Raw genomic sequence first — 22,689 nt, 5'->3', positions numbered from 1 at the left:
AACTTAGACTTAAGGAGTTTAATTAACCTGTCCAAAGACACATGGCTAATAAGAAAGTGATGGGATACAGATTCAGGCAGCCTACTTGGGAACCTCATACTGGCTATGCTATATTGCCTCATAATATGGCAAAGATTTTGAAAATTTTGGATATTTGTTTCCCTAGCATTGCCTATAAAATTATCCATCTTCAAGAAGATCTAAATTCTTTGGCCTTTGATCTCCCTTTTTTTTTTTATATCAAATCTTGGAAATTTTGACCAACAATTTTTTAAATCTTACATTAAAAATTTCAGTTCCTCTCTTTAGTCTTACATCATGAAAAAGTCCTTCAAAGTGTAGAGGAGTATCCTTATATAGCATAGTTTCACGTATTTGTTAAAATATCATTGTTTAGTGGGGAAATGGACATTGGGGAGGGTATGGGCTATGATGAGTGCTGTGAAATGTGTAAACCTGACAATTCACAGACCTGTACCCCTGGGGATAAAAATACATTATATGTTTATTAAAATTAAAAAATTAAAAAAAAATCATTGTTTAGTATTAGAATTGTAGATTCTAGGTTTCTGTGATGATAAACGTAACTTTCAGATAATCATAACATACAGGTGACCCTTGAAGAATACAGGGGTTAGAAATGCCAACCCTCCCTACCCCCAGCCCAAAATCCAAGTATAACTTTTGACTCCCCCAAAATAACTGTTAGCAGCCTACTGTTGACTGGCAGCCTTACTGATAATATAAACAGTTAAATAGCACATATTTTGTATGTTATATGTATTATAGGCTATATTCTTACAATAAAGTAAGTTAGAGAAAAGAAGATGTTATAGAGAAAATACATTTACAGTACTATATTGTAAAAAAGAAAGAGAGAGAGAGAACCTACTTATAGGGAAACCTGTGTGGCTCAGTCAGTTAAGCCTCCAACTCTTGGTTTCAGCTCAGGTCATGATCTCAGGGTCATGAGATCAAGCCCTTCATTGGGCTCTGTGCTGAGCATGGAGTCTGCTTGAGATTGTTTTTCTCCCTCTCCCTCTGCCCCTCCCCCTGCTTGCTCTCTAAATCTCTCTCTCTCTCTCTCTTAAATAAATAAATACCTAAAAAGTCTTTTTTAAGATCTACTTATATGTGGTCCCACACGGTTCAAACACATGTTGTTCAAGGGCAACTGTATTCTCTTGGTATGATGTACCCAAGTGACTGTCTCTAAGCAAATCCTAGAGTAATAATACACTTTCTTTTTTTTTTTTTTAAGATTTTATTTATTTATTAGAGCTCACAAGTAGGCAGAGAGGCAGGCAGAGAGAGAGGAGGAAGCAGGCTCCCTGCGGAGCAGAGAGCCTGATGTGGGGCTCGATCCCAGGACCCTGGGATCATGACCCGAGCCTAAGGCAGAGGCTTAACCCACTGAGCCACCCAGGTGCCCCAATAATACACTTTCTTGAGAGTGCTATTTGGTAGGTAATTGAGTTAAATAATACATATTTTGAGGCACCTGCTTCTCCCTTTGCCTCTGCCTGATGCTACTCCCACTCATGCTCTCTTTCCCTCCCTTCCCCTCCTCTGACAAATAAATAAATTAAATCTTTTTTAAAAAAACACATATGTTAACATGCTAGTTTACAATTAAACAATTAAAAGTTAACTGTCATTTTGTTGGTTATCCATTTCCTAAGGCCTTTATAACTTTGTCCTAGGAAGTTAAAAGTTACTACAGATAAAATAGATTGAATGTGGTGATTGCTGCAAAGGAAGAGGGCCAGTCCACTTTTACAGTTCTGTAACTAAGACTGTTGCTCATTTTAGAGTGCCTATTAATTTTCTTCGGCTTTCCATGTAAAATGAAAATTGAGGAAGTTTTAGTTCTAGTATTTCCCTGGTAAGAAGAAAGAGAATGTCTGCCATTTGGACCGGGTTCATGGCCTGGGAGGAAAAACTTCTGCATATATGCAATGTTCAGTCAGATAACTTCTCCCGTGTAGTAGTGTTTATGCTTTAACTGCCATGAAATTGTCAATGATTGTAATCAGACATGATCCCAGAGCTGCCTTTTTCCTTTTAGTAAAGGACAGTAGTTCTGTTCTCTGAGGTTCATTTTGTCAGCTTGTGAACTTTCGGAAGGGAAACATAGTAGGAGGATAAGGAACCACAGATGGAGTTTTGCCCAGCGATTTTCCAGCTCTAATCCATGGAGTACTGTGAGTTGTACAGGGATTTCTGGGGGCCCCTGCAGGAGAGTTGGAAAGATGCCTGAGCAGGGTTATCATCTCCATATCCCACTGAACAAGGGAACTTTTATCTCTTTTGTATTGGATTCCCAAGACATAGTTGGAAGAATTTAAAAACTGCTGATCGAGACTTACTCCTTTAAGAAGAATGAAGCCAATTAAGTGATTTGCCTGAAAGCTGCACATTTAGGAACTAGGGGACTGGTAGTGCTGAGCCTAGAATATGTATTATCTGACTCAGTCTGAAGTTATGCCCACCGTTCTGTGATATAACAACAGGTTTTCTCGTAAGCTTAAAGTTTTTTCATGGTTGACGCTTTAATTTTTTTATCATCTATGTATTATAATTAGGAATAATTGCATATGCTAATGGTTTATACAATTTGTGTCAGTAGATTTACTCTGTAGTCTTGTTTGTAAGCCAGGCATGACTTTTAGAATTAAAGCAGTTTACTTAGAAAATGCAGGGAACTCTTCCTGTTGTGTCTTAGATTGGAGAGTTTTCAAAGTAGAAACAGGAACTTTAAATGAAGAGGATAAATCAGTGGTTAAGAGACAGAAGTTCTACCTTAAAGTTGTTTTAGTTCCTTTTCTGTGCTGGTTTTGTGATTATAACCCATACGTTGTTATGATTCGATCTTAAAAAATTTATATAAGATTGGGGATCTTCAAAGAGATTCTGATTTTCAAAGTAGACTTTTCTAAAGTTATATTGAGTGAGGAGATTTGTTTTTAAAAGTGCACTGTACCATTTTGGGGGGAATGTATATGTGCATCTTGATGGTAACTTGGAAATTGTCTTCTATGTTAACTAAGGAAATAAGAGCGTGCAGTGCGTGTCTCAGGATTTCTAGCTGGAGGTGGACACTAGGCAGCATGTGAATGATGCTTGTTGTACCTAGCGTTGGTTCTTTTGAGGTTCCGCATGTTACGTTGTTTGCTGTTTCTTTCATCATTTTAGAAAGGCATTATTCCCAAAGATTCCAGTTTTGATTTTCACTAGAATAAAGTATTTATTTCCTTAAAGATTTAACAGAGGCTTTGGATGAAGATGCAGACCCCACAAAATCTGCACTGTCTGCAGTTGCATCTCTGGCAGCTGCGTGGCCGCAGTTGCACCAGGGTATGTGTGGGTTTTATTTTTTTTTGTTGTTTGGCTTTTTATTTTTAATTTTATAAAGGTACATTTTACATTGCTGAGGGTTTATTGCTGATAATCTAAATGACGACTTCGTCTTTTAACAACTATAGGCTGCAGTTTGAAAAGCTTGGATCTTGATAGCTGCACTCTCTCTGAAATCCTCAGACTGCACATCTTAGCTTCAGGTGCTGATGTAACATCAGCAAATGCAAAGTACAGATATCAAAAGCGAGGAGGATTTGATGCTACTGATGACGCCTGTATGGAGCTGCGTTTGAGCAACCCCAGTCTCGTGAAGAAACTGGCAAGCACTTCAGTGTATGATTTGACACCAGGTAAGCTTTGCAAGTTGGAATCGGTATAATCTGCCCACTTTCTTCCCTCCTCTGTCGCTTTAGCCCAGAAAACTAGGTCCTGCTGAGAAATGTTAGATAGCTGTTTTAAAAGAGAAGGAGAACCATTCTTAAAAAAAATTGTTGGAAGGGGCGCCTGGGTGGCTCAGTGGGTTAAGCCTCTGCCTTTGGCTCAGGTCGTGACCTCAGGGTCCTGGATCGAGCCCTGCATGGGGCTCCCTACTCAGCAGGAAGCCTGCTTCCCCCTACCCCTCTGCCTGCCTCTCTGCCTAATTGTGCTGTGTCAAATAAATAAATAAAATCTTTAAAAAAAATTGTTGGAATACAAAGAGTGACCCAGGTGGAGACTACTCTTGATATTCATATCAGCTCTGTTTCTGATGTTCTTTTCTTTTTCATGCGGGTTTTCTGTTACTTTAAAAATGTGTGGTTAATCTACTAAATTTAGAAGGATAAGTAAGAATTAGCCAGAACTTTTATTCATCAGTATATCAGAAATTTAAGCTGTAGCTGCTAAATTCTGACATTTGCTTGAACAGTGTTTGAGGTATGAGAAATAGTATATAAAATTAAGATGAAGTTACTTTTCACTTCCTTTTTTAGATAAAAAATATCAATGCACAAATTTATAGAGTTTAATTTAATATACTTGTTTAAGAGAACATATAGTAAAAGTAGAGTGCCTTCATTCCTAACATTCACATAGTTTTTATACTTTATAGTAGTGTTTTTGTGCAGTATTTTCAGAGTAGCGATTTGCCTGTTGCCCTTTTTTTAATTCACATGGTAATAATTTAGTTTTTATTTGAACTTCCTAAGTGAGCCTAAAAATTAAAACTTGAAAAAAATTCTTCTTTGTCATTAGAAAGTTTTTCATGTCTGTTTAACTGTCTATATGGTAATTATTTGTATTTGAAATACCTTGTATGTCATGTATCTGTTAATTTGGATTCAGAGGTGCTTTTTCTGAAAACATGCATTGGCATGTTCAGTCCAGAGACTTTTTTCCATTCTTTATTAAGCTTTTTCACATTGAGCCACAAATTAAGATTTCTCAAACAATTCCTTTTTGTCATTGATGATACAGAAGTTATTTCCCCGTTTTTGACAGGAGAAAAAATGAAGATACTTCATGCTCTCTGTGGGAAACTACTGACCCTAGTTTCTACTAGGGATTTCATTGAAGATTATGTTGATATATTACGACAGGCAAAGCAGGAGTTCCGGGAGTTAAAAGCGGAACAACATCGGAAAGAGAGGGAAGAAGCAGCTGCTAGGTAAAAGATAATTATAGTTAGTTGTGCTAATGAAGGCTCTTTATTTCTTTACATCTAAAATGATATTTCACATTGGGCTGTAATGCGATACTGGCTCACATTGATGTTTGATGGCTTAACTAAGGTTGTAAATGAATTACTACACTATAATTTGTGATAACATTTAGAGCATTTACTTCCGTAATTTTATGATTAAAGCAGTATGCCGAAAGTTAAAAGTTTATCTTCCATCAAATAGACTATAATATTTTATGTTAACTTTCAGAATTCGTAAAAGGAAGGAAGAAAAACTGAAGGAACAGGAACAAAAAATGAAAGAGAAACAAGAGAAACTGAAGGAAGACGAGCAGAGAAACTCAGCCGCAGATACATCTATTGGGTATGGTTTGAATTACAGTGCTCACTGGGCTTTACATAAAGAATAAAAATCAGCACCATAACCTCTAAAATGCTTTCCAAAAGTTCTAAAAACTAGTTTTCTAGTTTTTTTGTTTATAGGTACATAATAATTATACCAGTGGACCTATGAAATTTACATATATATACAGTTCTCAAGTATACATGTGTTATGTTAAAAAATACTTTCAGGGAATCTAGAATTCATTTTCTCATAAAATTAATGTTGTAAATGATAATTGCCCAGAAAGCCTTCAATAGGCTATTTTTAACCAATAGTACATTTCTAGCATTAATAGTGGCAACTCCCCCACTCCACCACCACTACCACCACCATCACAGTTGTACAATGTATTTCCCAAAGTTCCTCTGACTTTATTGAGGAATAGGGATGAAATTGGAGGTTTTAGTAGATGGTACAGGGAGAAGGTGGAAGCACCTTAAGTAATTTAGTGATTTAAGTACTCTTGCATTTGAAAATATTTGGGACGAAAATTGGCTATGAAGACAAGTGGGAATTTTTGCATATTGTAGAGGGCAAACTCTGTTCAAATTTTGCAAAAATAATTTTTTTATGAAATCTGCAAAGGAAGGTTTTAAAATCTCAGTATTCTGAAATTCGTATATTGACTCTTATTTAAACTTGCACATAAAAATGCCTATTAGTCTTAGAGTCATAGGTCAAAAACTTGTAACAGCTGTATTTTATATGCCCATCAACAATCCTTTAAGAAATGGAATTTGGATACCTTGGGAAAGTTAATCTGATACCTAAAGCAGAAGCAATCAAAGAAAGAAAATAGATAATTGGGTTTCTTCAAAATTAAAACTTTTGTGCTTCAACGAACACTGTCAAGAAAGTAAAAGACAACACAGTGAATGGGAAAAAATATTTGCAAATCATGTATCTAATAACGGTTTAATATCCAGTAAATATAAAGAACTCCTATAAGTCAACAATAAAAGAACAACCCAATTAAAAAAATGGGTAAAGGATTTTAATAGGCATCTCTCCAAAGAAAATAGATATACAGGAAGCATTGGAAAGACATTCATTCATCATCAATAGTCATTAGGGAAATGCACATTGAAATCACAATGAGATATTACTTCACATTCCGTAGGATGGCTGTAATCCAATTAAGGGACAATAAGAAGTATTGGTGAAAATGTGGAGAAATTGGAACTCTCATGAATTGCCGGTAGAGATGTAAAATAGTGCAGCTGCTTTGGATAAGTTTGGCAGTCTCTCAGGCAATTGAACCATTTGCTACTGTATGACCCAGCAATTTCACTCCTAGATACTGAAGAGAATTAAGAGCAAATGTTCACCCAAAAATGTATATACAAAAGTTCACAGCATCATTATTCTTTTTTTTTTTTTTAAGATTTTATTTATTTGACAGAGAGATCACAAGTAGGCAGAGAGGCAGGCAGAGAGAAGAGTGGGGAGCAGGCTCCCCGCTGAGCAGAGAGCCCGGTGCGGGGCTCGATCCCAGGATCCCGAGATCACGACCTGAGCCGAAGGCAGAGGCCTCAACTCACTGAGCCACCCAGGTGCCCCAAGCATCATTATTCTTAATAGCCAAAAAAGTAATAACCCAAATGTCCAACAGTTGATGAATGGATAAACAAAACGATGTATTTCTTTGGTGCTCTGCCCATACAGCACAATGTTATTCAGCAATAAAAAGAAATAGAATTCTCATACATGCTGCAGTGTAGATAAACTTTGAAAACATTATGCTGAGTCAAAGAAGCTAGTCACAAAAGGCCATGTGTTGTATGATTCCATTTATATAAAAAGTCCAGAATGGGCAAATCCACAACAAAAAGTAAATGAGTGGTTTCCAAGGTAGTGAGGAAGAGGAAATGGGAAGTGACTACTAATGGCTACTACAGAGGTTTTCTTTTGGGATGATGAAACTGTTCTGGAATTAGATAGGGGTAATGACTGCACAACCTTGTGAATATACTAAAAACCACTGAATTTGTACACTTTAAAATGGCGATTTTAGGATATGTGAGTTACAGCTCAGTATTCTTTTTGTATTTTATAAACCTTTTCAGGTTCTATTTAAATATAATTGACTTCTAACATTGTACTAATCATTTTGGGTATATAACATAATGATTTGGTATATGCATATGTTGTGAAATAATTACTACAGTAAGTTTAGTTACTCTTCCTTACCTCCTATAGTTATAGATTTTTTTCCTTGTGATCTTTTAATTTTGAAAAAAAGGAAAATAAGCATATTATAGATTCTACCATTTCTTTTTTTTTTTTTTTAATCCTCATCTAGCCTCACTCATTTACATTATCTCTCTGGCTCCTAAACACATTAGAGTTTGCAAACCTCTGGATAAAGAACATAAGTGGTGGAACTTATTTCAAGATTCATACAGTTTTAGTTTTAATTTGGACAGTGTAGTGGGTTAGATGAAACATCTGATGTGTTCATTCAGCCTACTCTCCTCTACTATTTGTCTATCTTCTACTCAGCCAACCATCACCTCCCATCCAAGCTACCTGGGCTGTTACAGTGGCCTCTTGTCTCCCCTCATCTACTTTCTCTCCCAGATCATTTTCCACATAGCAACCAAAGTACTTTCTAATCCTATCATTTCCCTTTTCTAAACTCTTCTACTTTTTTTCCCCCATTGCTTTTTAAATAATGCCCTACAAAGCCTTTTGTATGTATGATCTAAACCTGCCTTTTTCTCATCCATATCTTGGATTACTTCTTTTTGTCTTATATTTTTCTCAAAATGATAAGCTCCTTCCTTTTCTCTTCAGCTCAGAGCCTTTGCACATGTTACCCCCCTCTGCTAGAAGTGGAGATTTCTTCTTACCTGCCACCTTACCCCTCCCCAGTCTCTCTAGTCTCACAGTTTAAATGTCATTTCTTCAAGCAAGGTTTTCTCGATCCTTGAAAAGTGTTCATAGCAACTTGAATTTCTCATTTTTAATAGTTATTACATATTTTAATTTTATAATTGTGTTATTACCTGTTTTCTCTCTGAGAATATAAACTCTGTCATTTTGTCCACTACTTCCTAAACACAATGGCTAGCACTTCATAGGCAGGCAATAAATATTTCATGAATAGAATTATATGTTCATTAATGAAAATAATCTTTGTTTTTTTCCTTAAGGGAGGAAGAAAGGGAAGATTTTGATACTAGCACTGAGAGCAAAGAAATAGAGCAAAAGGAACTTGATCAAGACACAGTCACTGAAGATGAAGATGACCCAGGATCACATAAAAGAGGCAGAAGGGGTAATACAGAAGTTTCCTAGGGGCATGCTTGCTTGTTTTTAATTTATAGGCACTTTATAATTCAGCTATCCTGAAATATGTATTAGATTACTTCATTTGTAATTCCAAGGTGTGTTTGCTTTTTAAATGCCCATCTCATAGCTGTGGTAAGTTTTTTAAATGGTGACCATTTTCTTAAAAAATGGTTTTAGAAGTTGCATTCAGTCTTTATTCTCATGTCATTTATACTTGAGGGAGGAGTGACAATATTCATATTGTTTTAATAGGTCAGTTTCTCACAACTTCAACTTTTGGTTAGCAAGTTTTGTTGAGTTTTTGTATTTACTATTTTATACTAGGCCAAAGAGAAATTTTTATTCTATAGCATATTCAACATGCATTAGGTGCCATTTAGCTGCTAGAAATACAAAGGTCAGTAATGCTTATAATTGGTACCATATGGCTGAGAATGAAAATCAGCTACCTTAGAATAATTGCATGAACTGCTGGATCAAAGGGAATATATTTTTTTAAAAGTTGTTGATACAAATTACTTCTGAGGATCTTTAACCATCTTCATTTGACAACTACTGAAGATTTTTAACTTTATTCTGTGCCTATAATTTCATATCTTTTTTTCTACATTATTTGCTAAGTAGTTATTATAAGTAGACAAAAAATTTGTATCATTTGAGACTACATTTTGATTATAATGCAATTGATTTAGAAATCCAAACCAAAAGTCCTCATTTGATTCGTTTTAAGACACACTGCTAAATAATAGGTCAAAGTAGAAACCATAAACGGAAACTAGAAAAAAAATTTTTTAAAGATTTTATTGATTTATTTGACAGAGATCGCAAGTAGGCAGAGAGGCAGGCAGAGAGAGAGGGGGAAGCAGGCTCCCTGCTGAGTGGAGAGCCCGATGCGGGGCTCGATCCCAGGACCCTGGGATCATGACCTGAGCCGAAGGCCAAGGCTTAACCCACTGAGCCACCCAGGTGTCCCAGAAACTAGAAAATATTTAATACTAATCTATACTGAAAAAAACTAATCAATATTGTACATTAACACTTGTTGGATACAGTCCCTCTGCTTAGAGGAAAATTTCTAGTTTTAATACATATTGGGAAAGAAGAAACGCAAATTGAGCTAGTCATTCATTTAAGAAGTTAGAGGTAGAAAACAGAATAATCCCTCCAGATGAAAGGAAACAAAAGATACAAGTAGAAATTAATAGAAAGTAATAGAAGAGAATAGCAAAGCCAAAAGTTTGTTCTTTGAAAAAGATACAAACTAGACAAATCTTTCTTGAAACTGATTTGGGAGGGGAGTCACAATAAGGTGAAGACTCAAAAGGGAGGCAATGTAACTACAGATTAAGAGAAATTTAAAGATAAGGGGATAGCATATATAGTTTTATGGCAATTACTTTAAAAGTGGAGGCAAAAAATAAGCAAAATCCTAGAAAATACATATTATAAAAATGGATTCATGAGAAAATGTATAATGTGAATGGTCCTAAATCATTAGATCTTGAATCAGTGTTAAAAATCTTTCTAGAGGGGCACCTGGGTGGCTCAGTGGGTTAAAGCCTCTGCCTTCGGCTCGGGTTATGATCCCAGGGTCCTGGGATCGAGTCCCGCATCGGGCTCTCTGCTCAGCGGGGGGCCTGCTTCCCTCTTTCTCTCTGTCTGCCTCTCTGCCTACTTGTGATCTCTGCCTGTCAAATAAATAAATAAAAATCTTTTTAAAAAAATCTTTCTAGAGGGGCGCCTGGGTGGCTCAGTCTGCTAAGTGTCCAACTCTTGGTTTTGGCTCAGGTCATGAGATCGAGCAGGTGAGGTCAGCATGGTAGAGAGCAGAGGGGGTAGATGAGGCAGGCTCTTGCTTTCATCCACAAGGGACCAACCTCTCCCAACTCTGTTTGCCTGTCCCTGTCTGCCCCACATGTTAGCACTTAGGATGCTGAATCCAATACACACCTGTCTTCCTCTCTTGATTGTGAGTTTTCTCACAATTATGGAGAAATCAATGTAAAAACCTTGAATTATAATAATTTTCTTCCTCTCCACATTGGCCATGGAGCCTGCTTAAGATTCTTTCTCCCTCTCTCCCTCTGCCCATCCCCTGCTCTGCCCCCCTCCAACCACTCTCTCTCTGAATAAAATAAAATAAAATAAATCTTCCTACAGCAGAAACGTTAGTCCTAAACAACTTTATAGGTGAATTTTCCCAAATTTTAAAGTTGGGTTTTTTTTGTTTTTGTTTTTGTTTTTAAATTCATGAGAGCCAGAGAGCGAGGCAGAGGGAGAAGCAGGCTTCCCTGCAGAGCAGGGAACCCGATGCGGGACTTGATCCCAGGACGCTGCTATCATGACCTGAGTCTAAGACACTTAATGGACTGAGCCATCCAGGTGCCCTAATTTTCCCAAATATTTTTTTTTAAGATTTTATTTATTTATTTGACAGAAAGAGACACCGCGAACAAGAGAGCAGAAGCAGGGGGAGTGGGGGAGGGAGAACCAGGTTTACCACCGAGTAGGGAGCCCAGTGTGGGGCTCGATCCCAGGACCCTGGGATCATGACCTGAACCGAAGGCAGACGCTTTAACGACTGAGCCACCCAGGGCCCCAATTTTCCCAAATTTTAAAGCAGCAGATAGTTCTAATCTTATACAGGCCCTTTCAAACAAAAGAGATAGAAGAAATAACTCCCTGACCATCTAAGCAATCTGACAGTGATTGAAACAGGAGAAGTTTACTTCTTCAGCACGCCACACAAGGCCAGGCAGGCCACCAGGAATCCAGGCTCTTTGTGCCTTGTTCATACTGCCATCCTTATGGTTTTGCTGCCATCCTCATGTTCCAAAATGATTTATCCCAGAGGTTACATATAACGCTTCTACTCCCATCTCTGATCAGAAGTTTCTCATAGCTCTACCTCCCAGGGAGACATTTCCTGTTGGGAAATGCCCTACTTTTGAATTGCTAGGTACCCAACTAAGCATTAGGGGTTCTGTTACTTTAAATCAGTAGTTAGTAAACTATAGCTGATTGGCCAAATCTGCCCTGCCAGTTTTTATATAATCCAGCTAACCTGGTTTTTACATTTTTACATTTTTAAATAGTTGTGGGGAAAAGAATGATATTTTGTAATACGAAAATACTAAACGAAAATGATATGAAATTCGGATTTCAGTGACCATAGTTTTAATTGAACCCAGCCACACTTGTTCATTTACATATGGTCTATGGGTGCTTTCTTGCTACAGTGGCGCAATTGAGCAGCTGTGACAGAAACCATATGGCCCACAAAGCCTAAAAATATTTACTAGCTAGCCCTTTATAATAGTTAGTTTGCATACTCCTGCCTTAGAAAAAGGACTGAATGTATGTTGCAGAGTAACAGACTCGGCCTCACTCTCGGGTATGGAGATTGCAGTTTAAAGTGTGTCCCTCATATTTAAGTGTACCAGTTTCTTATCAGCATAGCGTATTAGTCTGTTCAGGCTGCCATTAAAAAAAACAAAAAAAACAAAAACCCGCAGACTGGGTGGATTAAACAACAGAAATGTGTTTTCTCACAGTTCTGGAGGCTGGAAGTGAAAGATCAAGGTACTACCAGCAGGGTTGATTTCTGGTGAGGTGTCTTGCGGCTCGCTATGACCCTTTCTCGCTGTGTCCTCACACAACCTTTCTTCTGTGCCCATAAGTAAACAGAATGAGCACTCTGGTCTCTTTCTCTTCTTAAAAGGACACCAGTCCTGAATTAGGGTCCCACTCTTTGAACTCACTTGACCTTAAAACCTCCTCAAGGGCCCTGTCTCCCAATATGTCACACTGGGGTTTAGGATTTCAACCTATGAATTTTGGGTCATTCACTTTGGTCCATAATACTTAGTAACTTGGGATATTTTTGGATATTTTTCTGATGAAAATTTAAAATATGGGTGTTGATCAAATGTTTAAACCATAGGGAAAAGGGGACAAAATGGATTTAAAGAATTTACAAGACAAGAAGAAGTCAACTGTGTAACAAGAGAGCCTCTTACTGCTGATGAGGAAGAAGCTTTGAAACAGGAACATCAACGGAAAGAGAAAGAGCTCTTGGAAAAAATCCAAAGTGCCATAGCATGTACCAATATCTTTCCCTTGGGCCGAGACCGCATGTATAGGCGATATTGGATTTTCCCTTCTATTCCTGGATTATTTATTGAAGAGGATTATTCTGGTCTCACTGAAGACATGCTGTTGCCTAGACCTTCATCATTTCAGAATAGTGTACAGTCTCAAGATCCTCAGGTATCCACTAAAACTGGAGAGTCTTTGATGTCTGAATCTACCTCCAACATTGACCAGGGTCCATGTGATGATTCTGTGCAGCTGCCAAAACCAGTGCATAAGCCAAATCGGTGGTGCTTTTACAGTTCTTGTGAACAACTAGACCAGCTCATCGAAGCTCTTAATTCTAGAGGACATAGAGAAAGTGCCTTAAAAGAAACTTTGTTGCAAGAGAAGAGCAGAATATGTGCACAGCTAGCCCATTTTTCTGAAGAGAAATTTCATTTTTCAGGTAAATTTTCATTGAAAACTGTTTCTTTTCTTTCTTTCTCCCCATAATCTCCAGTTCAAGTTTAAACATCTGTCAAAGTCTTAGAGCTATATTTAGAACACCTCCTCTTTCGCTTGGACCGTGCTCTCAGTTTTCAAGTTAGAGAATATTTACCAGTTAGAGAAACAAAGTTTTCTAGATTTCACTGGGTTCCATTTGGATTATGAGGAAAGGCAGTGCACAAAGATCCATACTCTTCCTGATCTCATTCCCTGATCAGTAGACCCAATAACCAAGGCACTAAGGATAACCTTAATTTTAGGCATTTGATATGATAGTGAGAGTGCGGTCACTGAGGGTTTTGGCTATGGGTTTAGGGACATCCCTTAGTGATCACTTCTTTGGAGATTGGCTGCAAGGGCATATCAGGCAGCAACATCTCCTATATGATGGCCGGTTTATTAATAACAGATAAGAGAAAGCAGTAATTCATTTTGGGGTATAAGTTTTCATTATTACTAAATGAGATTCTGTAGGTAAAGAACTCTTAAATTAGGGACATATTGTCATGACTACTTTAGTTCTCTTCAGGATTAAAAAGTATAGATCACAATTCTTTAACAGCTTTATTGAGTTTAGTTCATACACCATACAATTCACTCATTTGAAGTGTACAATTCAGTGGTTTTCATTATATACAGATGTGCAGCCATCAAACGATTGTAGAACATTTTTATCACCTCAAAAAGAAACCCCAAATTTGTTTTCTGTCTCTGGAAATTTCCTTGTCTGAACATTCTGTATGTATGTGATCATATAATACATGGTCTTTTGTGACTGACTTTCACTTAGCATAATATTTTCAAGGTGCATCCAAGTTGTAGCACATGTCAATACTTCATACCTTTTTATAACCAAATAATATTCCATTATATAAATATATAACACATTTTATTTAACCCTATATTAGTTGATGGATATTGCTTTTGTTTCCATATTTTGACAGTTATGAATAACGCTGTTGTCAACATTCATGTACAGGTGTTTGTCTCAACATAACTTTTCATTTCTCTTGGGTGTATACGTATCTAAGAGTGAAATTACTGGGTCATGTGATAATTCTGTGAAATCACTTGAACGGCCATATTGTTTTCCAAAGCTACTGCACCGTTCTGTATTCCTGCCAGTAGTGTCTGAGGGTTAGAATTTTTCCACATCCTTGGCAACACTTGTTATTGTCTGATTTTTAGATTCTAGCCATTTTAGAGGAATGAAGTGGTACTTTATTGTGGTTTTGATGTGAATTTTCCTAAAGACTCATAATGTCGAGCATCTTTTCATGGTCTTATTGGCTGTTTGTATGTCTTCCTTAAAAGTCTATTCATATCCATTCATTGCCTGTTTTTCTTATTGGAATGTCTTTTTATTGAATTGTAAGAGTTCTTCAGATATTCTAGACAAGAGTTCCTTATCAGATACCTGATGTGCAAACATTTCCACTCCCCCTATTTTTTGCACTTGAGGATTTACTAAGTGTTTTTATATCAGTTATCTCATGATCATAGCCATCACATTGGGGACATTATATTTTTTAGTAAGAAAATCATAATAAAGGTATTGATAACTATTTCAGACAAACCTCAAACTGATAGCAAACCAACGTATAGTCGGGGAAGATCTTCCACTGCATATGATTCAGCTCAGATGTCTGCAGAAAGACAGCTTGAATTGAGGCTGAGAGATTTTCTTTTGGATATTGAAGACAGAATCTACCAAGGAACATTAGGAGCAATCAAGGTTTGTACCTGTTCCCATTTTTAGTTTACCTAATTACCAAAGTTTTGGTCATATTTGTTAATTTATTTGGTATAGGCAAGGCATGCGTGTTTTGAATAAATACATGGGAGTGCTATACTTTTTTGTGAAAATTAAGTTTGTCCCCTGTACCAAAATACTTATATATGGGTAGAGATCTTCCTTAAACATACTATATGGCTATCTGCTTTCTTAAACAGAATTTATAGAATGTAATTGATCTTTTTAATACTAATTTTTAGTATTTTTTAAATATCTGTTTTATGGTATTTTCATCCGAGATATTAAAATGTGTAAGGATATTTTCTTCTTCCTTGACTAGCTCCTGCCTGCTCTGCTGAGTCTGGTTTGTTTATTGGTTTCTTTGTTACCTTTTTAAAATCTGTAAGTAATTCACACTTGATATGTGTGTTCTGTTCATTCCTTTGCTATCATCTGTCACTTTTTTGCTACTATCAGGTGACCAATCTTAGAATTGTTTATGATTTCCCTATATAGAGAGTGAGGTGCTAAAGCTTCCATCTATGAATGATATGTATTTCATTTTGGCCACTTAGTAACCTTCTTTTTAGATCCCTTTTTGATTTACAATCTGTTCTAGAATATTCATGAATTTTTCATATGTACATTGAATCTCATAGTTCTTAGGAACCACAAATGCCATTTTTCCAGGTTGGTAAATTTGGGTTTTGTTACAGGTTACAGATCGACACATCTGGAGATCAGCATTAGAGAGTGGACGATATGAGCTGTTAAGTGAGGAAAACAAGGAAAATGGGATCATTAAGACTGTGAATGAAAACGTAGAAGAGATGGAAATTGATGAGCAAGCGAAGGTCATAGTAAAAGACAGGTACAAAAGGGATATTTCTAAAGTAACTGTCACTTTTCCTTGCCACTTCAGTTATATGGTTCTTTTCAGTAAATGTTTCTTTTCCTTTAAAAAATTGTTTTAAAAATCTTACCATGAGGACTTTTAATATTTGTAACCACTGAAATGAACATTTTCCTCAACCTCAGGCTCTCTTTTACTCTACTTTGTGCTAGTGCAGCTAGTTAAGACAGCTAGTTAAGATAATGGTAATTTCTCAAGTTCAAAAAAGAAAAATCTTTGAACTTAAGGTTTTAAAGTAACTTTATTCTGTCCATTTTCTTTTCTGTAGGATAACAGTAAATTGTGGTAGGCTTAAATATTTTATGAATTATTAATCAGAACCTGTATCTTTATAGCTATAGACAGATACTTTGACTTTCAGAATTATTTTTGGGTAACTCCTCTTAAAGAGTTTATTATCTGGAAAGAAAAGAAGATACGACCCTGGGAAGGAAGATATAGTACTAAATAAAGGCTTTGAGCGAATAGGTTTGTACATGTAAATGATCATTTTAGCTGCAGCATGGAGATTTATTGCAAAGGGAGTAAGATGGGAGGCTAAGGAACTAAGGAGGCAGCTATCAGTGTCCCAACCAGTAAAAGTTGAAGCAAGAGAAAAAGAAAGAGGGAGCTGCAGCTGCCTGGGATACTTATCTTAAAGGCCTGTCACTGGGTCATCTGCCTAAAACCCTTCCCCTAAGCTTTGTCTCATCCACCTTCCCTCCAAATATTTGCCCTTCTGACCTCATTAAATGAGTTGGTGTTTAGTTTAGCTCTTGATTCATGTATATATCTCCTTTTCCTACTGGCTTATGTGATCTGTGAGATGGAGGAAATTAATTCTTATACAGGTGTAAGTAAGCATTTGGAGGAATGGACTCAAGTTTTATTTACCTAACAGTGTTTTTAAGTACCATAAATTCTTCCATGTTTTCATTGTAGACTTCTGGGCGTAAAAACAGAAACTCCAAGTACTGTCTCAACTAATACAAGTACCCCGCAATCAGTGAGTAACGTGGTTCATTATCTGGCAATGGCACTTTTTCAGATAGAGCAGGGCATTGAGCGACGTTTTCTCAAAGCTCCACTAGGTAAGTACCAATTTCTACTTCCAAATATTAGCTCTATTTTAAAGGATTCTAAAATTGCCCTTTAATAGAAACTCATGGGCTGACACAATACAGTTGGCTAATTGGAAAAACTTGAGATTGTATTTTCATTCCAAAACATGGGTTCTTTCAGGTGAGATTTTTTTTTTTTTTAATAGTACTTAAGCTATGGAGTGTGTAAACCTGGCGATTCACAGACCTGTACCCCTGGGGCTAATAATACATTATATGTTTATAAAAAAAAGTTAAAAAATTTTAAAAATTAAAAAAAATTTTAAAAAAATAGTACTTAAGTACTTTTTAGTCTAAGTACTCATCTTAATGACTGTCTTTTTAATTTTCTGTCAGTCTTTTCTTTTGTGTTTCATCAAAAGAAAGATTACCAAAACCTGTGACTAGCCAGGTCCTGCATAATCAAAAACTGTATACGAATATTTGTTATCTAAAACAAAACCCCAAAGAAGCTACTTAAATATCCACCATTACGGGTATGGTTAAATAATGTGGGTCACTGGGGTGCCTGAGTGGCTCAGTTGGTTGAGCGGATGACTTTATTTCAGCTCAGATCATGATCTCAGGGTCATGGGATTGAGCCCCACTTCAGGCTCCGTGCTCAGCGGAGAGTCTGCTCGAGGATTCTCTCTCCTCCTCTCCCTCTACCTCTCCCTCCTCTCATGCTCTCTCTCTCTAAAATGGGTAACTAAATCTTTAAAATAATAATAACAGTAATCGGGTTGGAACCTGAGCACTGTATAAGAAGCACTAAGTCAGAAATATCAAGTATTAAAGGGTACGTAAATGAGGAAATGCTCTATAATTTATGGTAGGATGTTAGAGGATATAATCTGGATCGTGTTTTTAGCAATTTATGAAATATCTTTTTAGGTACTAATCTAGGAACATAATCATTATGTCTTTAGGAAAATATGTTTTGAGTTCCAGGTCAATTTTCATATCATAACTCTTAACTGCTTCTATTTCTGTGTGCTCTTTCTGATATGTTACTTTATACTCGTCATATTCGAGTTAATTTATATCTCAGTAGCGGGGTAGAAGAAAGTTTTTAAAACCATATCTTGCAGCACCTTGGTGGCTCAGTCAGTTAAGCATCTGCCTTCAGCTCAGGTCGTGATCCCAGGGTCCTGGGATCAAGCACCACATTGGGCGCCCCACTCAGCAGGGAGTCTGCTTCTCCCTCTTCCTCTGCCCCTCCCCCTGCTTATGCTCTCTAATAAATAAAATCTTTAAAAATAAATAAATAAATGAATGAAACCATATCCATTTGGTCTCATATTGAGAGCAACTTAAATAGACTAAAATGCTTTTTAAATTATTTGAATATTACCTTGTTTGAATAGTAAGAACAAAGTTTTCATAAATATATGGTGCTGTCAGAATGTGAATATATTTGTAAAATGTCTGTTTTGAAATTGAAAAGTTTATGGCCAGTATCTCATTGTTCTAATAAATCTATTCATATTTTTATAAATTGGTAATTCCACCATGAGCTCAACAGCTCACTTTTCAGATTTGAAAGTAGCAGTTGTGGAAATAAACATGTATGGTCATAGCTCACAAAAATATTAGTTTGTATTTCCTATATCACTCTTACTTCACAGTCTTCAATATTTCTTAATATTTTCTGTGTCTTGGGGCATGGGTAGCTCAGTTGATTAAGCATCTGTCTGCCTTGGACTCAGGTCATGATCCTGGGGTCCTGGGATTAAGCCTCAGGTCAGGCTCCCTGCTAAGCAGGGAGCCTGCTTCTCCCTCTTCCTGCTTGTGCTCTCTCCATCTCTATCGGTATCTCTGTCTCTCTCTCTCAAATAAGTAAAATCTTTAAAAAAAAAAAAACACTTTCTGTGTCTAAATCGAATTACACATACAAGTGATCCCTCTCTATTATTTCTTAAAACCATATGTGAATCTACAATTACTAAAATTAAAATTTCAATTAAAAGTTATTTGTAGGGGCGCCTGGGTGACTCAGTCCTTAAGCGTCTGCCTTCAGCTCAGGTCATGATCCGCATCGGGCTCCCTGCTCCGTGGGGAGCCTGCTTTTCCCTCTCTCACTCCCTCTGTTGTGTTCCCTTTCTCACTGTCTCTCTGTCAAATAAATAAATAAAATCTTTCTTAAAAGTTATTTGTAAATTATGTAGCCCTTATAAATATTTCACTACTATTCATTAATTCTGTGATTCCAAAAGAGATAAAAGACAGTTCTGCTGATTTTTCCATTTCTGAAACTGCCATCAATTAAAGTTGTTTATAAATGCAAGGGGAAAACATCAAATTGTTTAGTGTGTCCATATTTTCATGAGTATATCTCATTAAATATCTAGACAGAGAACAAGTTAACGCTGGGAGATGTTGCAATTTACATCTAGTAGGTTATATGAGAGCTGAGAGCTATAGTGTTCTTTACACTGGTTTGTATACAGGAGTGTTGGAACATTAATTTCATCCTAAGGGATATAAAATAAACAATTTCAATTTGAGGTCTTAAAAAAAGGTGAAATAAGAAAAGTTCAACTTAACTTTGGTGGTAAATGTTGATCAAAGTTTAGATGTTGATCATTTATAATATGAATATTATCATCTACCATTGTTACCCCATAAAAAGCTAATAGAATAATTGATGTTTGTAGCTTTTCATATTATATTTGTTTTTTTAAGATTTTATTTATTTATTTGACAGAGAGAAAGAGAGCACAAGCAGGGGGAGAGGGAGAGGGAGAAACAGGCTCCCCACAAAGCAGGCGAACCCGGTATGGGACTCGATGCCAGGACTCTGGGATTATGACCCGAGCCAAAGGCAGTGGCTCAACCAACTGAGCCACCCAGGCATCCCGCTTTTTGTATTATGTTTAAGCCTTTGGAGGATCTGTTTTGAATGGGACAACAAGAGTTAGAGGTGCCTCTGGAGTTTCAAGATAATCTAAATATTTAGAGCAAGGTAATCAAGAATATCCTTAATCTGGGAAAGAAATGGGGACTCTGCTTTATGAATGTTTGAGATAGAATATATATTAAAATTCTCCATTCTTTTGATTATTTTTCAGCATAGCAAATTAGCTGTGGTAGGAATTTTCCCAGTTTAGTTTCAGAGATTACAATAGTTTCTTGAGGAAACAAGTAAGAAATAAGAATTCTACTTACATTCCACCTTCCTCAGGATGTCTCTTTTATTCTAGAAATTAATCACATTAGTAAAACTAGGCTTTTTTTTAACTTGAGGAAGATACTCATATTTGAATAATTTTAGGTAAGCTATGTGATAACTGTTTGTTTAGGTTGGTAATTTCATCATTTATAAATTCATGCTTATGGTTAAATCCTTAAATCCTTAAGCTATGAAAAAAATCCTTTAACTTTATCAATTTGAAATTAGATAACAAATTAATAAAGATCAAAGGGGAGATAGGAAAAAAAAAGGATAAGAAAAAGAGAGGGGAAGATCAATCTAATGTGAGAGGTGGTAAATTCACAGTTTGGCTTCTTCTTCCACCCTTCCACATTGGCCCGTATGCAGCCTTATTTCTTGCACTTACTTATAAGAATGTCCTCTTGAGTTATCCAGGAAGATTTCTTTGAACTAGCAGTTTTTGTTGCCTCCTTCCTTAGAGATCCTGCCCAGGCCAGAACTTTTCATGAAGCCTCATATCAAAAAACCATGGCAAACAGAAAACACAAAATGAGAGGGTGGAAATGAATCAAATGGACTGTATACTGTATTTATTTCCTACTTTGCTAATATTTCTTTTTAGCTTTGCCTGAAGAGCCTTTGACCCTTTCATTTTTTTCCCTCTCCCATTGAGTTTATTGCTCTCAATTATTTTTGGAATTTCTTAAGCTTTTTCAAACTGCTTGGTTACTTATATTTTCAAAACATTTATTTCTTAAATATGTTTTAAGATACTCTGTGTCTAATTCGAATCTCTCAAGTCTTTATGGGTCTGATGCTGCTGGCTCTTGCCTGTAGTGTTTTGTTTCCACATGTGCGTTTTGGGTGTGACTGTTAACTCTCATTCCTCAGAACTTGATCTGTGGATATTTCTTCAGAGAGAATTTGCAAAGATTTGTACTTGTTCCTGTCATTCACCTGAAGTCACTACCAACCTGGACCACTTTAAAAATCTTATGTTATTTCAGGTTTTAAACTGTTTAATGCATTGCTTATAGTTACATGTTCTCGGGTAGATTTATTTTCCCTTTCCACCCAACTTCAAGGTCCAGATAAGCAGATTTCCTGGCTACTTCTTTTTTTCTTCATGGTACCCTTTTCCACCCTGATGCTTGAGGATATAGCTTTGGAGTTCTAGCTTTTCAGAAAGGACTTAACACATTGGGTGAGCCCTAGATTTCACGTCCTGTCTCTCTCATCCTGCCCAAGAAATAGGAGCTCAAGCCTTACTAGTGTTTGGCAGGTCTGCTCCTTTATGACTTCAACTCCTGTGTTCTTCCAGCTATATAAAAAATTTCTTAAAGATAGGGACCATAGAATAGACTTCTATCTTCTAAATTGTGGCACACGGGAGGAACAGTATAATGTAGGAATAATGGTAACAGTATTTACTCCGTGACAGGCATTTTACTTGTCTTGTGTATATTACCCCCACTTAATCTTCCCAACAGCCCTCAGAGGTAGATGGGTATATACATATTACTGTTGGGGAACCTGAGGCACAGAGGAGTTAAATAACTTGACCGAGCTCACTCACATAGGGGAGCTAGTACTTACCTCAAGGCAGACTGACTCCAGAGCCTATATTCCCTTAACCATTAGGCTACTGCCCAAAAGGACTTTTTTTGAGGATAATAGTAGGAAATGTGTCATAATAGAAACAACTATATATGAGGTCCTATATACCTTGTAGAATTTTGACATTATGTGGTAGTCCCTTCATAATTAAGTTTAATGTCAGGAAAGCTAATGTGTTAGCAATAATTGAAGATTAATTGAAGAAAGAAATCACATGCTAATGTAAAATGATAGACTGGCTAGTTAATGCCATCTAATCAAATGACTTTTTTTTAAAGATTTCACTCATTCATTTGACAGAGCGAGAACAAGCAGGGGGAGCAGCAGGCAGAGGCAGAGGGAGAAGCAGGCTCCCACCAAGCCGGGAGCCTAATGCAGGGCTCAATCCCAGGACCCCGACCAAGATCATGACCCAAACTGAAAGCAGATGCTTAACCAACTGAGCCACCCAGGCGCCCCTAATCAAATGACTTTTTTAATAAATTTTTTAGTCCAGAAGACAAAAGAATGATGTTATTAATGAAAGGAAGTTTCAAATGTTCTTATGTAGATATTGGTACTGAAAGTTCTTTTGGGAAACATGGGATATTAGCATTTTTTAATTTACCTCATTTAAAAAAATATTTTCTTAGAGATAAAGGTAATAGAGTTGTCATTTCTACATAATTGATATTTTTAATAATAGCTTTATTGAGATGTGGTTCACATATGTAAAATTCATCCTTTTAAGAAGTGTATAATTTAGTGGGTTTTAGTATATTCACAGTTGTACAGCCATTCACCACGATCTAATTTCAGAAAAATTTCATCAGCCCCCCCAAAAAAATCATATATGATTGATATTTAACTTAGAGAGCAGTCCATCTTTTTTTTTTTTTTTTAAGATTTTATTTATTTAGGGGCGCCTGGGT

General features: G+C 36.5%; 1 protein-coding gene across 4 annotated transcripts in view; it reads left to right on the top strand.

Moving 5' to 3' along the window:
- BAZ1A (bromodomain adjacent to zinc finger domain 1A) overlaps positions 1 to 22,689 on the top strand; it is a 97,031-nt gene that overhangs the window by 64,253 nt on the left and 10,089 nt on the right. For all 4 annotated transcript variants that reach the window (XM_080807320.1, XM_080807319.1, XM_080807321.1 and 1 more), the window contains 9 exons: positions 3,262 to 3,357; positions 3,486 to 3,710; positions 4,840 to 5,005; positions 5,271 to 5,384; positions 8,561 to 8,685; positions 12,643 to 13,239; positions 14,852 to 15,015; positions 15,732 to 15,886; positions 16,850 to 16,998. In XM_080807320.1, the coding sequence (XP_080663446.1) occupies positions 3,262 to 3,357; positions 3,486 to 3,710; positions 4,840 to 5,005; positions 5,271 to 5,384; positions 8,561 to 8,685; positions 12,643 to 13,239; positions 14,852 to 15,015; positions 15,732 to 15,886; positions 16,850 to 16,998 (1,791 nt within the window). The remainder of the gene's footprint in view (positions 1 to 3,261; positions 3,358 to 3,485; positions 3,711 to 4,839; positions 5,006 to 5,270; positions 5,385 to 8,560; positions 8,686 to 12,642; positions 13,240 to 14,851; positions 15,016 to 15,731; positions 15,887 to 16,849; positions 16,999 to 22,689) is intronic.

Source organism: Martes martes (assembly GCF_963455335.1).
Source record: "Martes martes genome assembly, chromosome: 7".
Taxonomy (NCBI): Eukaryota; Metazoa; Chordata; class Mammalia; order Carnivora; family Mustelidae; genus Martes; species Martes martes.
This window is presented reverse-complemented; position numbering and strand designations above follow the sequence as displayed.